The 13,975-nt window shown below is 43.4% G+C and overlaps 2 protein-coding genes across 3 annotated transcripts in view; both read left to right on the forward strand.

Annotated features, from left to right (window-relative positions):
• The first annotated feature begins 436 nt into the window (after positions 1 to 436).
• Positions 437 to 2,277, forward strand: LOC101072224 (mid1-interacting protein 1-B). 2 transcript variants are annotated; one of them, XM_003961604.3, is made up of 2 exons: positions 437 to 578; positions 777 to 2,277. In XM_003961604.3, exon 2 carries the CDS (start codon positions 1,080 to 1,082, stop codon positions 1,554 to 1,556), a length of 477 nt encoding a protein of 158 aa, XP_003961653.1. In that variant the 5' UTR covers positions 437 to 578; positions 777 to 1,079; the 3' UTR covers positions 1,557 to 2,277. The 2 variants fall into 2 exon arrangements, with proteins under 2 accessions (XP_003961653.1, XP_011604939.1); XM_011606637.2 differs by lacking the exon at positions 437 to 578 and adding an exon at positions 579 to 684.
• A 998-nt stretch (positions 2,278 to 3,275) lies between these two features.
• Positions 3,276 to 13,975, forward strand: part of LOC105416239 (cyclic AMP receptor-like protein A) — a 39,411-nt gene continuing 28,711 nt past the window's right edge. Inside the window, exons 1-8 of the mRNA XM_011606628.2 lie at positions 3,276 to 3,843; positions 6,143 to 6,195; positions 6,621 to 6,675; positions 7,357 to 7,413; positions 7,508 to 7,568; positions 9,050 to 9,137; positions 11,732 to 11,821; positions 12,354 to 12,392. Of these exons, the coding sequence (XP_011604930.1) occupies positions 3,778 to 3,843; positions 6,143 to 6,195; positions 6,621 to 6,675; positions 7,357 to 7,413; positions 7,508 to 7,568; positions 9,050 to 9,137; positions 11,732 to 11,821; positions 12,354 to 12,392 (509 nt within the window). The 5' untranslated portion in view covers positions 3,276 to 3,777. The remainder of the gene's footprint in view (positions 3,844 to 6,142; positions 6,196 to 6,620; positions 6,676 to 7,356; positions 7,414 to 7,507; positions 7,569 to 9,049; positions 9,138 to 11,731; positions 11,822 to 12,353; positions 12,393 to 13,975) is intronic.

Consider the following 13,975-nt stretch of genomic DNA (forward strand, 5'->3'; position numbering starts at 1 on the left):
TGCAGCAGTCCATCATGTCAACACTGGTTTGAGACCACATTGGATTATGTAACCTCAAAAAACTAGTTCAGCACGAACCACCCACGTTCATACGAAGTTACTCTAAAAATCAAAGATTAATAAGTGAATTTACAATTATGTTCTGTTAGAATGGATGCCAAGCCTACTTTATTTTGACTGCCAAGTCTGGATTAAAAAACAAACCCGAAGTACACTTCACTGACTTAATAGGTATTTGGGATTTACAGTTTGAATACTGTATTTAATACATTTTTGACCAGGGGGGAAAAAAGGATTTAATCACTGAGATACTCGCCTAAACGTTGCTTCAGGAAGCGACTCGTCATTGGTCAGACGCTGACTAATCCCGCCTTCGGATGAATCTGATTGGCTATAACACAAGCCCGAGCAGTGGGCTGATGGCTCATTAATGAATATTCATGCCACGGTGCCGCTCGGTCCGGCCTCACCCATTTTGTCCTGTCTGGCTCATCGGAACAGAATGTGGTAGCGATGATGCAACACTCCGGGAACTTTGTTCATCATCCATAAGTTCCTACAGGCCTGCGCATCACACGGTGAGTTCAGGTTATGATGAGTTGACATTGACTCGTGAACTGGCAGCTTTTGTGCGTAAAGTAAGCGGCGTAACACCTTTTCCCACCAAGATAATGTGACAGAGCGGTACGTTTTCTAGAAACTTAAAGCTGTCAGTTCGAAGCCACTCCCTTTGAAAATGTGCCAAACATTTATGCTGTCCTATGTGGCTATTTCAGATCGTTTGGGTCCGGTTACAGCCTCCCTGGAAGAACTTGACAAACAGGTTGAAGCGCCGCCTTTAACGCACGAAACCACCTGCACGGAGCTATAAATGTGCGCCCTTCATCAAGTACCAGAAAGGAAAAGAGAAAACTAAAAACGGAGCTTCCCTGTTCGGAGCTTCCCTAAATCTTCGTTATAGCGCTACAGACCCACAGACGACCCAGTAAGCCGATCTACCCGGAATTAAATAGCGGATATTTGGATCGTCGATTTTTATTCCTGATACTGGAAAAAAGAAACGCGCAACTTTTGCCAAGATGATGATGCAGCTCCTAGAAACCCCCAACCAGAAAAACTCCCTTTTCAACGCCATGAATCGTTTCCTTGGCGCCGTAAACAACATGGACCAGACCATCATGGTGCCCAGCTTGCTCCGAGACGTCCCGCTGGAGGAGGACAAGGAGATAAACTCTCTGAAGTCAGACGAGGACGAGGGGGACATGTACAGTTACTACCAGCTTCTCAAATCCATCCGCAGGGACATGGAGTGGGGCATCAACGCCGCCGGCGAGAGGCGCCTGGAGTTCACCCGCATGAACTCGTCCACATCCAGCATCTCTTTTGCGTCACTATCGTCCGAAGAGGATGAGGAAGAGGAGGATGAGGATTTGGAAAAGCGGTTCCAGTATCACCTCACTGGGTTGCAAGGGGTGCTGTCCAAGCTGACCCAGCAGGCTGACACCCTCACCAGGCGCTACAAAAAAGAGATTGGTATTGGAGGATGGGGCCAGTAACCTCACCACAAGCATTCATTTGACTTTGTGGACTGAACTCTTTCACTGGGCTTTTTTTGCTGCCTACACTGCCAATGAAAAGCTGGGACATGCGTTTGACAGGCAGAGGAAGTGGCAGCTGATTTCTCTATGGTGTTGGTCTGCTCTGTGGTTGTGTTGATCCTGAAGAAAGAATCTCTACACTGAACGCCACATTTCTTATTTGCACTCCACGGTGTTGTACACGTCTTCATCCTGCTGTGAGATGCAGGTGAAGCATTTATTTATTATTATTTATTTCCTTAGTCCCTGTGCTGGAGAGAGAGGTTGGAGAAGGGGCGAACAGCATGAAGTACAGGACCTGGCATCTGATCCCCCCCTCTGTTAGTGCTGACAAAAGATTTAGTTCGCTCTGTGTGATGCTAATGATGTCAGCGTGTTCAGATGTGCTAGTCTGTGTATGACCATCGCTCCTTTAAGTCCGACCCGTCTTTGTTTTTTTTATATTCAAATGGAAGGAGGCAGATGCTCGTAGCTGCCCATGATCTCCCAATGTCCTACATGGCCACTGAACTGGAATCAGCTTATAATGTGTCTGCATAGAAAGTAAGGAGGATTTCCACGAGATGCTTTGTTCGTGTCGCTCATTTGCACCACGTTTTATGACAAGGCTTTCATATACATCTGCACAATTTTTGTACCAAGAAAATTTCTGGTGAAAATAAACCTTTGTATAAACTGATTTTGATTGTGTGTGGGTGTCGTTCCATGAATGTGGTTTACGTTAAAATGATGCAAGCATTATGGAATGTTTCAGATAGACTTCACTTTCCTTGTTCACCAGTGTCAGAAGAATGCTTTTCTAACCTGTTTGGTGTAGAATAAGAAAACATATACATATGAAATATTTTTAGGGTCCATTTGATGTCAAACACCAAACGCAGCATTTAAACATCTAAGATGTACAAACTATCAGCTCTTGGTTCTTCAGATTTTTATTTAAACTCAATTTAAATTACACTGTAAGGTTTTGGAGAGAAAAAAAAACTTAATTCTTTGAACATAGTTTCACTGAGCTATAATTGATTTAATAAGTGCATTTAAAAAGGGAGGAGTAGAATTTTTATTAGGAATGCTGCTAGTTCAGTTCTATGTGGGCAACACCTCCACAAAAATAAAACAACCGGAAGGAAGGGGTGGTTTGATTTAACATACTAATTTAAGTTACACAAGATGCTTGGGAAGAAATAAATCTGTCAATTACAAAGAGGCCATGTTAATTGATATTTGTGTATATTTATTTGCATTTTTTTTGTTTTACTTTGCGTTATTAGTCTCAATCCTGTCGGCTTTAACCAAAGAATTCCAGTTTGGCTTTTGCATCATTTTTATTGTTTTAAATAGTGACAATAAGTTGCGTAACAAAAGTTCAAAACAGTACAACATCCACCTTCTACCTCTGGCCATTTTTTAATCTGTCTCTCTCACCCACAGACAATGAGGGATTGAGCCTTCTTTTCTCTTCACAATATCAGTTGACACCAACAATGGAGTGGACGAGATGAAACTAGACCTCTATACGAATGCCAGAGTACAAATTATTGTGTAGAATGGATAATCTATTAAAAAAATTAACTAAACATAATTCAATTTAGGTTAAGCTTGAAAATTCCTTTGAATCTTGAAATTCAGTCACTGCTGTTCATTTATCAGCCCAGTCTGCTAGGCTAAATTGTATTTTTTTTTAAAAAGAAACAAAATAACAGAAAAATTGCTTACTTTGAAATTGGCCCAAATTCAGATTTTGAGTCACGGGTGAGTGATGTGGGGGTTATTATGAAGTGGTTATATCTAGCATTAAACGCTATTTAGTCTATGCAACTCGGTATTTTCTTTGCATCAGGGCAAGTGGATCCATGTTAAAATTATTAAATCCTCACATAGATGTTTTAAATAACCAAATATTCAGGGTATAGATCTAATAATATTTTAGTTGAAAAGCAACTTAAAGTCAAAGGATAAGAAAACATGATTCACGCTGTGGAATTTCGACTTGCGTTTAACAAATCTCACGATACGAAACGGGGAACGATGCTTTTAGTCCTTTTGCGCGCACCGTAGAAACAGGAAGTGCTTGAAAAGGCACCGCAAAACACCAGCACAGGAAAGAAAATATAAAAATATATCCAAATCGCTCTAATTTTTCAACGAACCACACTTTTTCCTGAGAAAAATAACAACTATGAAGCCGACAAGCAATCACTCACGCTGCGTATTTTTTAATAACGATTCAGACAGCTACCAATGCGTAAGTTTATGATGACACAAATTTCAGTTATAAGCCAATTTACCCATAGGAAGTTTTGTTAGTGAGTGTTCTTGTGGTTCTGGGGTAATTAAGAATACTTTTAGAGTACTTGCATGCTTGTTAGTGCACAACTATAGGTTTAGGCATTTTTCCTGCTAGCTGTTCTGTCACTGATCAGCAATAATCTACTAGTTAATTAGAGCTCGTTAGTTTTTCGACTAGTGTTGCATATTAGGCCAAAACGACGCTACATATCAAAATTTTACCTTGGAACAGTTTATATGGTATGTTACAGCACTGTTTTGGTATTCTGAGTACACAGCTTTTAAATTTTATATAGTTTAGTTTTTTTTTATTTCAAAAGGTTATAAACTAGGTTATGAGATTACAATAAACTGAGCAATCTCCCCCACCATTTGTTGTTAGTGGTGATAAAATAGTTTTGGATGAGATCCTTACTGTATCGAAACTGCACTTGATACTAAGAATGATACCAGCATAAATTGCTTCTCCTTAATCATGCTTGTCATCTTGTGCCTCATAATGTGCTGTCAGCCTTCTTGCTGAAGCCCCTGTGTACCCCAGCAGACCTCAACAGATCAGTTCAGCCCGTAAAAAGGTCACTGCCCCCCTGGATTTGAGTTCCAGGTTTTTGGTGACATTACCAGTGAAAATGAAGCTTGGATGTTTTTGATTCCAGGTGCTTTGGGGTAAAATACCATTAACCAAAGTGAATATAATGTAATATTTGATTTTGCCCCTAAATTGTTCAGGTGCCCTTAATGACTCGACAATTCAATAAAGTAACAAAAAGCATTGGCTCACCTATTTGTAAGCCAAGCGAAAAATCAGCATCATCACAAATGCAAATGAATTTGCAGGATGTTGTGAGTTCACATGTGGGACCAGTCTGTGTTCATTAAAACTTAGTGCTGAATCTGCAGCACTTATGACACTCCAGCAGTAATTAGGATGTCCACTTTCTAGCATCTTATTGGAGCAGTTTGGATTCTTTTATGTAATGACTTGTGATATGGTAATTAAGTGCACATGGTTGTGGAGGTCAGCACTTAGCTGGTCAAATAAAAGCATCAGGATTTTGCTGGTTGGTTGAGATTAATTATACTGTATGTCTGTTCACCAAAATTACAAACAAATCCATAATCTGCTCTTCATGACCATGTATGAAAGTGCAATTTAAAACTGGTTAAAGAGGATCAAGAGCAAGTTTCCCCTCGGCTGTGTCATGAAACAGACATCATGGGAGTCTCCACCATATCTGGACTTTGGAGATGCTCTATTTGTTTTAAGCAATGGGTGGAGCAAACATTTAGCTGCTTGCACATGACTAAATGCCCCAGTGCTCAAAGGAGCTGTCAGAAAGAGCCCTGTCAAATTTTCATGTCTCTAAATTTTTCTGCAGGAATAAATTGTGCTGTTTTGTAAATATCGCTTTTCTTCACCCTTGGTTATTTGTAATGTTCCGCTTTATCTACCGTCATGAAAACACCCACTTGCTTCTCTGCACACTGTTCCAGAAGCTGTCGTGCTGCATTCAAATATGTGGCTCATATAGAACAGGACAAGAGAACCATTACAGAAAAATAGATAAGATAAGTGGCTCCTTCAGATAGAGTCTTGATCAGGTGCAGAATCCAGTATTTGTGTGGGGGAAAAAACATTAGAGAATCAAATCCTGTCCCTCTGTGGAGAGTCTGATAAATAAAATGTTAGAAAGTAACTGATATCAAGATCCCAAGTCACATTTTTTATCCCTTTCTTTGTGTTTCTGCTCCTGTATATGGAGCAGTATACATGACAGCAAAAATTTGATTGCTTTTGTCATAACTTTGCAAAGAAAAAAGGTGTTTGACCTCGTACATGACAGACCGATCGATCATTGTTATCATTCCTTTGTCCTTCAGCTTTTTAAGTTGTCTCGAGCAGCTATCAGATCAGATTCAACCTGAATGTAGCGTTGGACAAAACATGCATTCCAGCGTATTTCAGTTCACTCAGCTGCCACAGTCCACCTGTGAATGTTAATACATTGATGAGATGCATATGAGATGACATAAAGAAACGCCTCATTCCATCACTGACCATCCATACAGGTCTGATCAGTGTATTCCATTTTCCTCTAAGTGCACTTGCACACATACTCAAGAGCAATTTTGTTTCTTCTCAAGTGGTCATTTCAAAACATGCAATTGCAATGATGGCAGTATAGTATTTGCTTTTTTTGGAGAAGAAAAATGAAAAAAATATCGCTTTGTGTGTATGTGTGTTTGATTTACAGGAGGTGATTTTAATAGTAAAAAGAGCCACAGGGACGTTCTCTTTATTAGGATGGTAAATATTCTCCCTTTCTTTTTTTTACAAGTACATTGTTTTGTGCTGTTGATCTCTTTACTATACAGGTATCAGAATTAGCCAAGTTTGGTTTCTAATTCTTGATTTATCGCATTTTAAAATGAATGATTTCCCAACTAATGTCTGAAGCCAAACCGGCATTATGCCAGCTGACAAATGTCCCTGTCAAAATTCAAATGGTAAACGTGGATTTTGTTTGTCCCTGCGTTAGTTTACAGGTATGTTATAATAAACTAGCAACAGTAGTTAGTTAGCTTTTTGTAGCTTATACCAGCTGTGATTTAAATGTTGCTTAATCTTGCAGAATTGTGTCTAGTGGTGCCGCTGCAGAGAGTACATCATATGTAGAGCTGCAAAAATGATTTGCACAGTTGTGCTGAGACACGTCACTTCTCTCTCCACAGCCTTTTCATGCTGATTGTGATCTGGCTACTTCGCAGGTATCACTCACTGGCACAGGTAAAGTGGCACAGGTTTGAACCATACGTTTGCATCGTGGTGTTCATTTAGCCAGTTTAGAAAAATCTTCCCATATTCCCAAAGCAAATGACCTCACGGTGTGTTTCTCTCACGAACCCCATTACCTCTGGACCAGCTGACACGGAGAGGCCTCACCTCGTGCTCTTTCCTCTGCGTCTCTGCTGCTCTCCCACATATCAACTTCCTCCTTAACACCAACCCCTTTCAAAGGTTATCCGTCAGTCGATGCGCGCTAATGCTCTCTGACCCTCCCGTGTTCTTTTTCTGTCTCCTTCGCTTCCTCTTCCTCCTTCCTCTGTAGTCTCCGCAGGATCGTTGCAGTCGGGGCACAGATTGATTAACGACTCCGTGTGTGTTCGCGTCTCTTTATGTGCCGACTCCAGCAACCGTTTTGAAACACCTTTAGGCTGATGTCTGACATGCATCCCAATTACCTTTTTCAAAATCCCCTACTACGCAAATTATTGATTTATAACATACAATATCTCACACAAATCTTACCAGGGACGTCGTGTCCTGTCAACCAAATCACTCATCATTTGATGTTTAATGTACCCCTTTCTCAAAGTGAAGCCAAACACAAAGATGACATTTTTTTTTCTTTAAATATGCTTCAGAACGATCTGTTTTTAAATCTTTGTCTCATTTTCAACTACACAGAAGATGATTCTCAGCCTGACTGTAGCTGCCTTCTTCGACAGTGTAGCATATGTTATGGTGAGGTAGCCTTCCAATTTTTATTAAACACACATAAACAGAGGCGTTGGTGGGTGTATTAAAATAACTGTGCTGTTTCTTCTCTTGCTTTTAGGGTGAATCACTTCCAAAGGGACCAGTCTGTAACTTCCAGGCCTGGTGGCTAACTTACTTTGGTAAGACAAAATCTAATTGTGCACTGGTGTATTTTTAAGAATGAGTTCAAAATCCAGCAAGGATAATATATCATATTGAATATAATGTAAAGTAATATGATTTCCCCCCCAAAATCTGGGTTATTATTTATCCACAAAGCATGAGGTGGCCACATATCCTTTGCGTCGCCCTGAGGAAAAAAAGGCTCTCGTCGGTGGGTTTTTACTTTGGCCCAGTAACGTATGGTCATGAGATCTGGAGAGTGTCGGGTTTTCAGCATTTTCTGACCTCATAGTTGGTGCTATTTTAAAAGAGTCCTGGTGCTGATCAGAAATTCAGCTGTTAAAATAAACCGAATAAAGGACAAATTTCCAAGTCGAGCCCGAACAGTTGTGTTTGGTATGGCGTAGTGAACGCAAGAAGAGGGAAATATGCAAGTCTCCATTTAATAGAAGGAATCTTTGGAGCACACGTGTGTTTTCCTAGCAGCATTTTCTGTTGCAAAAGCAATCTCCTAATTAGCATATTGTTTTAAAGTTATGCGTTCCTATGCCAACTCGTGTACCCAGTTTAATTGTTTTACAGCACACACCCTTAGATGGATGCAGGGTAATGGGCAATGAGTTAGTGCTGCAGGGTTTGGTGCCTGTCAAGGTTTTATCGCGAGTATCCTTACGCTGAGGACAAATGGCTGCACATAAACACTGGCTGAAAAGGCGCTGTGTTCCATTGTGAGATGTCAAGACTAGCGGGAGCTGCTCCACAGCGCAGCACCACTTCCAACCAATAAATTTTATAAAATGGAGGAAAATGGCAGCAGGGCCCACAGAGGTACAGGTGGTGGAGCTGATCTTTGAATTTGTGTAAAAATCCAAGCTGCCGGTTATGCAAGGCGCTTGTCGTCGCAGCAAACTGCCTATTTTGATGATGGAATAGGAAGCCAGGGTTCATCTCGCTCATATGAAATTGTAATCCTGAATATTGTGTGTGTGCATAGTGTATTTCTGCATATGCATGAGAGAGGGGTTGAGCTGGGGTCACCAGTGACCAGCGACACCTTCTATACGAACTAAAGAGGCTGGTATATGATGGTCTCAGAAAAGAAGTGAGCGCGTGTAGCTCACATCCCTGTTTGGCTAAAGCCTCCACCCCCCCCCCCCCCTTCCCCTTCCCCACACACACACACGCACACACACGCACTCACCCACCCCCTGTACCCTATTTTTCTCCCGTCCCTTACTCCCTCCGCCACCCGCACTCTTTCCTTATCTCCCTGAGCTTTTCCACAGTTCATCATTATCTCTCCGTGTGCTCCCCCCTCTCATCAATCACCCTAAGCCACAGGTTTCCCTCATATTACCGGGAAATATGCCTTCATTTATCAAAAAATAAAACACACACACACACACACACACATGCTGGGCTCTGTGTTTAGAAGACAATTGTAGGTGTGTTGCTGTGTGCCAGGAGAGCTGTGTGATGTGACCTTGTTTTTCTGCAGACTGGAGTGCCTTGGCCTGGGTTTGTCTCATCACACTGAACCTGTACTTCAACCTGGTCAGAGAAGTGAGCACCAACAAATATGAGATGTGAGTAGGAGCTGGAGAAGCTCACATTGTTTAAATGTATGGATTTGGTTCTGCCAGACAGAGTTCCCAATTTGTAAAAGATGGTTATATATTTATATGTGGGATTGTGGGCCATTTTAGAAGGATAAAACCTATTTTATCATCTCCTAAAGGTATTTTTTTGCACTTTAGTAAATCCCCATGGATCTTTCCAATGATCCAGTAATTGCCTTGGTATTTGAAAGTGCATTTAAAAGCCTATTTCTGGCCTCACATCCTATGCGTGCTTGTCGTCAAACGTGGATTCTTTGTTGAACCATGGCCGTTTCCTTCTCGGTGTTTGTATGTGCTTGCGTGTGTTCGTGCTCTCGGCCTTGCGGAGCATGTGTCTCCCTGCGGAGCATTGACAGCCCCCCCCCCCCCCCCCTCCTCTTCCTTTTCTGTTCCAGCCAGCCGACGCTCTAATTGAAAAGGGAGCGAGTGTCAGCCGTTAACTGTGCGCGCGCATGTGTCTCTGCGTGTGCACCCGTCTTCACGCTTTGTGGCTCTATGTTGCTGTCGCTCAAACTCCCATGAGCCCTTTTCTACAGGGGGAGTGCAAATTTGCTTGTGCGCGAGATATTTTCTCATTTTCCCTGCCTAGCGCAGCGCTTTATGACACAAAAGCGTATTCTAAAAAGAAAATGTATGCACGAGGTGCAGGGAAAAAATGCTATAATAAGTTCTTGCTTTGCACGTCAATCATTCATGGTCTCATCGTGTCGGTGTTCACGGATGCACGCTGGTTCTATTCCTCTGTGTGTGAGGCCTGGGCCTGTAAAGGTAGCTACCCTCTTATGGGACTTTCCCTGCATTGATTAGCAATAAGCCAAACGATATAATGGTAGTATAACTCAGTGGCAGACTGCTTTATGGGTGTAGGGGATGGCACAGGCTATGGGGCCAGAATTGGACTCACTTCACAGCCTCAGCAACTCCCAGCCTCTCACGGAGTTGGCCGCAGATGTGTCTGCATATGTGTGTGATGCTGCTGTTCACAGTTGGACATGAAAAAAACAACTTGTCGTCACGTGCCGACTGTGTTCGGGGAAGCCATGCGCGGTTATGCAGACCAGTTTGTGGTTTTGCATACATGCACAGCTACCTACCTTCACCCAACCACGCGCCACCCTCAAATCCGCTCTCACTCCCTCTCCCGCGCGCAGCACGTGCACACACGCGCACACAGCAACAGCGCACTGTGATGGTTTATAAATGAACAAATCGCCAGAGGAGATGGAAAACGGAGGCTGGATGATCTAAGAGTGATTGAAGTGGATGCAAGAGAGGATGAAAAGTGCGCGTTGCGCGTGCGCGTTGTGTTTATGCGCGTTTGAAGGACGGATCGAGGCGAACGGTTGAGACGGTGAAAAATGAGATTGAACCTCGAGAGAGAGATCTCTGTGCGAGCAGCGTGCGTGCCTTCCTGTGCGTGGGAGGGTGTGTGCTTGCATGCAGGTGGGGGAACCGCGCCGCGCACGGCAGTCCTGCTGTGCCTCATTAAGCCCATGTAGCGCAGCAGCTCCGGACCTCCTCGTCTCTCTTCGTCTTCCTCTCAATGCGTTGCGAGCGTGCGGGGAACGCGCTGCAGCCTTTCTGTGTGTCTGTCTGTTTGTGAGTTCTCAGCATTGATTTCTTGACACCCCCCGCACCAGTTGTCACACCACAGACTGGCTCAGCTGAGTTCCCTATTTGGGTCTCTCCTCCCACTATGACACAGGTTTTCCCAGCTTATCTCTGTCATTTTCTCCCCTTTTTTCCTTTCAGCTGCTCATTTGTTGGATTCCTTTCACCATTTCCTTTATCTCCCATTATTGCTTTTGGGTTTCCTTTTGACTTTGGCACCTTATCGTGTTTGATCTGTATACTCTATCTTTCTTTCTCTGAAGTGAGACATTTTCTGTTTTTTCTTCTCACCTTCTGCTTTGTTCTATTTCAAGTATCAGCCTTCAGTGTGATCTCAAAAGTGCTCTAGGTCAAATTGGGGGGTTTGACTGGGAAAAGGGGAGTGCGCTGGTAAAGGGAAGTAAGAAAGTGTGCACAAGAGTGTCTGAGTCTGTTTAAGTGTCCAACTGGAGAGCAATTGAGTGTGTGTCAGTCGTGTCACCGCCGCTCGATTGACCACACTTGGAACAAGTCAGGGCAGGACTTCCACTCAATTGACAGAGCGACTGGGCACGCTCTATAAAGTATCGACACCCACACTGATGCGCGAGACACTGGAGCACACGTCTCTTCTGCGCCACACACAGCTATGTTTATCGATTGAAAAAGAACATTTTAACTGGCCGTATAAGCCTGAAGGTTTCCTCTCAAACCCCCACTTCCTTCCAGATGATGTCACTTACATTATTTTTCTCCCACCAGCAAGATCAAGGGTAGTTATGGTTTATATTATCATGAGTAATGAAAAGTTTAGTTGCCTGAGCATTTCTGTGCACCTGTAAAATGACCCCAGTGTGGCTGCCAATAAAGGGATGGCTACACTTGAGGAAAAATTGATCTATTTCTTTTCTCAGGGGCAGAGCTCTCTGGTCTTGAGTCACCTAATGAAAAAAACATCTCCTTCTTATCAGGTTGTACCATCTGATGGCGTGGGGGGTGCCTCTGGTCATGGCCTCATTGCCACTGTTAAAGGGCTACTATGGCCCTGCTGGAGCCTGGTGGTGAGTACGGATCACATCCACCATTCCTGTTGTGTTTAATTCTTTTATAGTTTCATGTTAATATTTCTTCGATCAACTGTCTTCCATTTTGAGGTCTTTCTTCACAAAATTTGTTGTCATCAAAAATGTAATTTATCCAAATATTGATGATTTCAGTACTTAAACTTTTTCCCCAGAATGAAATGTCTACAGTCCTTTTTGAAGGCATTATTTTGATTAATATATTCCAGTGTTGTGACAAAAAGCTACCTACGCACGCCTCCAGCTCTTTTGGCGATATAAGGATATAATTTGTTCTGGAAGTTTGTTAAATGATGAAGAAAAGGGAAGAGGCCAAAGAGAGGAGACGGTGGAATGAGAATTGGGACATAGCCTTAATCTCCGGGCTTGGCTCTCTCTTTCCATTCTGGGCTTATTAATAGCTACAGCTGCACAGTTTTTCCTCTCCACAGTCGCGCAAGTCTCTCTTTCCGCTCTTGCTCTCCTTTTGTAACCTCTCTCTCTCTTTCTCTCTCTCTCTCTCTTCCCCCAGCTGGATCACAGACGATCACGTAGCCTGGAGATTTGGGATGTAAGTAGACCCTTTCAGCGCCGGCATCAAAGCTTCCCCTACTGGGAGAGAAGGGGAGGAGGTCTGCCTCTGCAGGGAAATGTGAAGGGTTGCATGTCAGGAGAGCCTGCAGGGTTTTCTCCCTGTTGGTGTGAGGCCAAGGTGTGTGTGTGCGTGTGTTTGTGAGTGCATGCGTGCGTGCTGGTGGATGTGTCTCTGCCTTGTCAGATTTAGGGGAGTTGCTACACTGTGTATTTAAGTGTTTAGGACGGCTATGAAGGATTATGCCTGTCGACTGCTTTCTGCAACTGGCCCTAAGTCTACGAGGGTTCTGCCAATCCCCGGCGCAGACGCTTAACCACACGGTCGCGCGCACACGCACACAACACTTTGCTATGAGCCAAGGTAATCGCATTGCCGCTCGCAGCATCAGCGGGGAATCAATCTTTCTAAACAAATAAACATGCGCAGGCTCACACAGACAAACACTGGCACACACGCTCACAGAACAACACATAGCTATCAGCTGTGCTAAACGAGCCCGTGTCTCTTCTATCGGTGTTCTGCTGCTCTCCGGCTTTCACTAAAATTTGCATGCGGTCGTGGCCCTGGGGGATGGGTTGCTAAGAGAATCAGGGAATTCTTCATTAGCTCTAATTACATAAAACTAGACAAGAAATTAGAGGCAAAGGCAGCACCTGTCAAGGAAGAAATTCTTATAATCTGCCAGCAGCAGAGGTTTGCTTATTGAAGGGACACAAGCAGAACTGTTGGGAAGAGAGGGGATCACTCAGGATCGGGGATTCCAGGAGAATAAGTAAAATGGATCACCCTCGTCTCTGCCCACGCCCCGTAGTGTGTCTTCATCACGGTTCAGCCAAGCGCGGAGGCAAGACAGAGGAGCCAGGGGAGGCTTGGGGGGGGGGGACAGTGGGGATGAAAGGGGGAAAACGAATGAAAAGCGGCAGACTGCATTTTGTGACAGAGGTGCAAAATTTCAGAGGTTGAGTCAGCATTTGGAAGCACTCAAGCGTAGCTGAGTCACTGCTCTTAGGGTCCCCATTGGTGTACAACGTGGGTCCCGTTTTAGCTCCGAGACAAATTACTAGTCCCAAAAAAATTAAACTTTGCGGTCTTCGTAAGCTTGCAGGTTCTGGGGAAATAAACTTGGTAAGTATGAACATATCTTCATTTACCGGATCGATTGGCTGTCAGGCCTCCGTGGTTATAGGATAAGTTCTGTTGGTTCTAATGAGCCTTTTACTTGGTGTGCGAGTGATGTGTTGTCCTTTATCATCCTGAAGGTCAATGCTTTCATTTAAATGGAAAATGATACTCGTCCACGGGAGACTCTCCACCCTGTTTCAGCAAAGAACGCTTTGAGCGATACACAGCCTAAAAAGAACATTATATGATTATTCCATGCAGGTTGAAGATGTGGATTGGCCATTGCTGTTTATTGTTCTAGTTTAGGTTGACTAGTTGCAGCAGAATTATAAACGAGTTGAACTTTTCTTTCAGTGTCTAAATAAAGTGTCTGTTGTCGCCTGTCCACATCACAGCTCTGCTGTGTGGCTTTCAAACAGGGTCTGCAGCATTTGTGA

Source organism: Takifugu rubripes, chromosome 1 (assembly GCF_901000725.2).
Source record: "Takifugu rubripes chromosome 1, fTakRub1.2, whole genome shotgun sequence".
Taxonomy (NCBI): domain Eukaryota; kingdom Metazoa; phylum Chordata; class Actinopteri; order Tetraodontiformes; family Tetraodontidae; genus Takifugu; species Takifugu rubripes.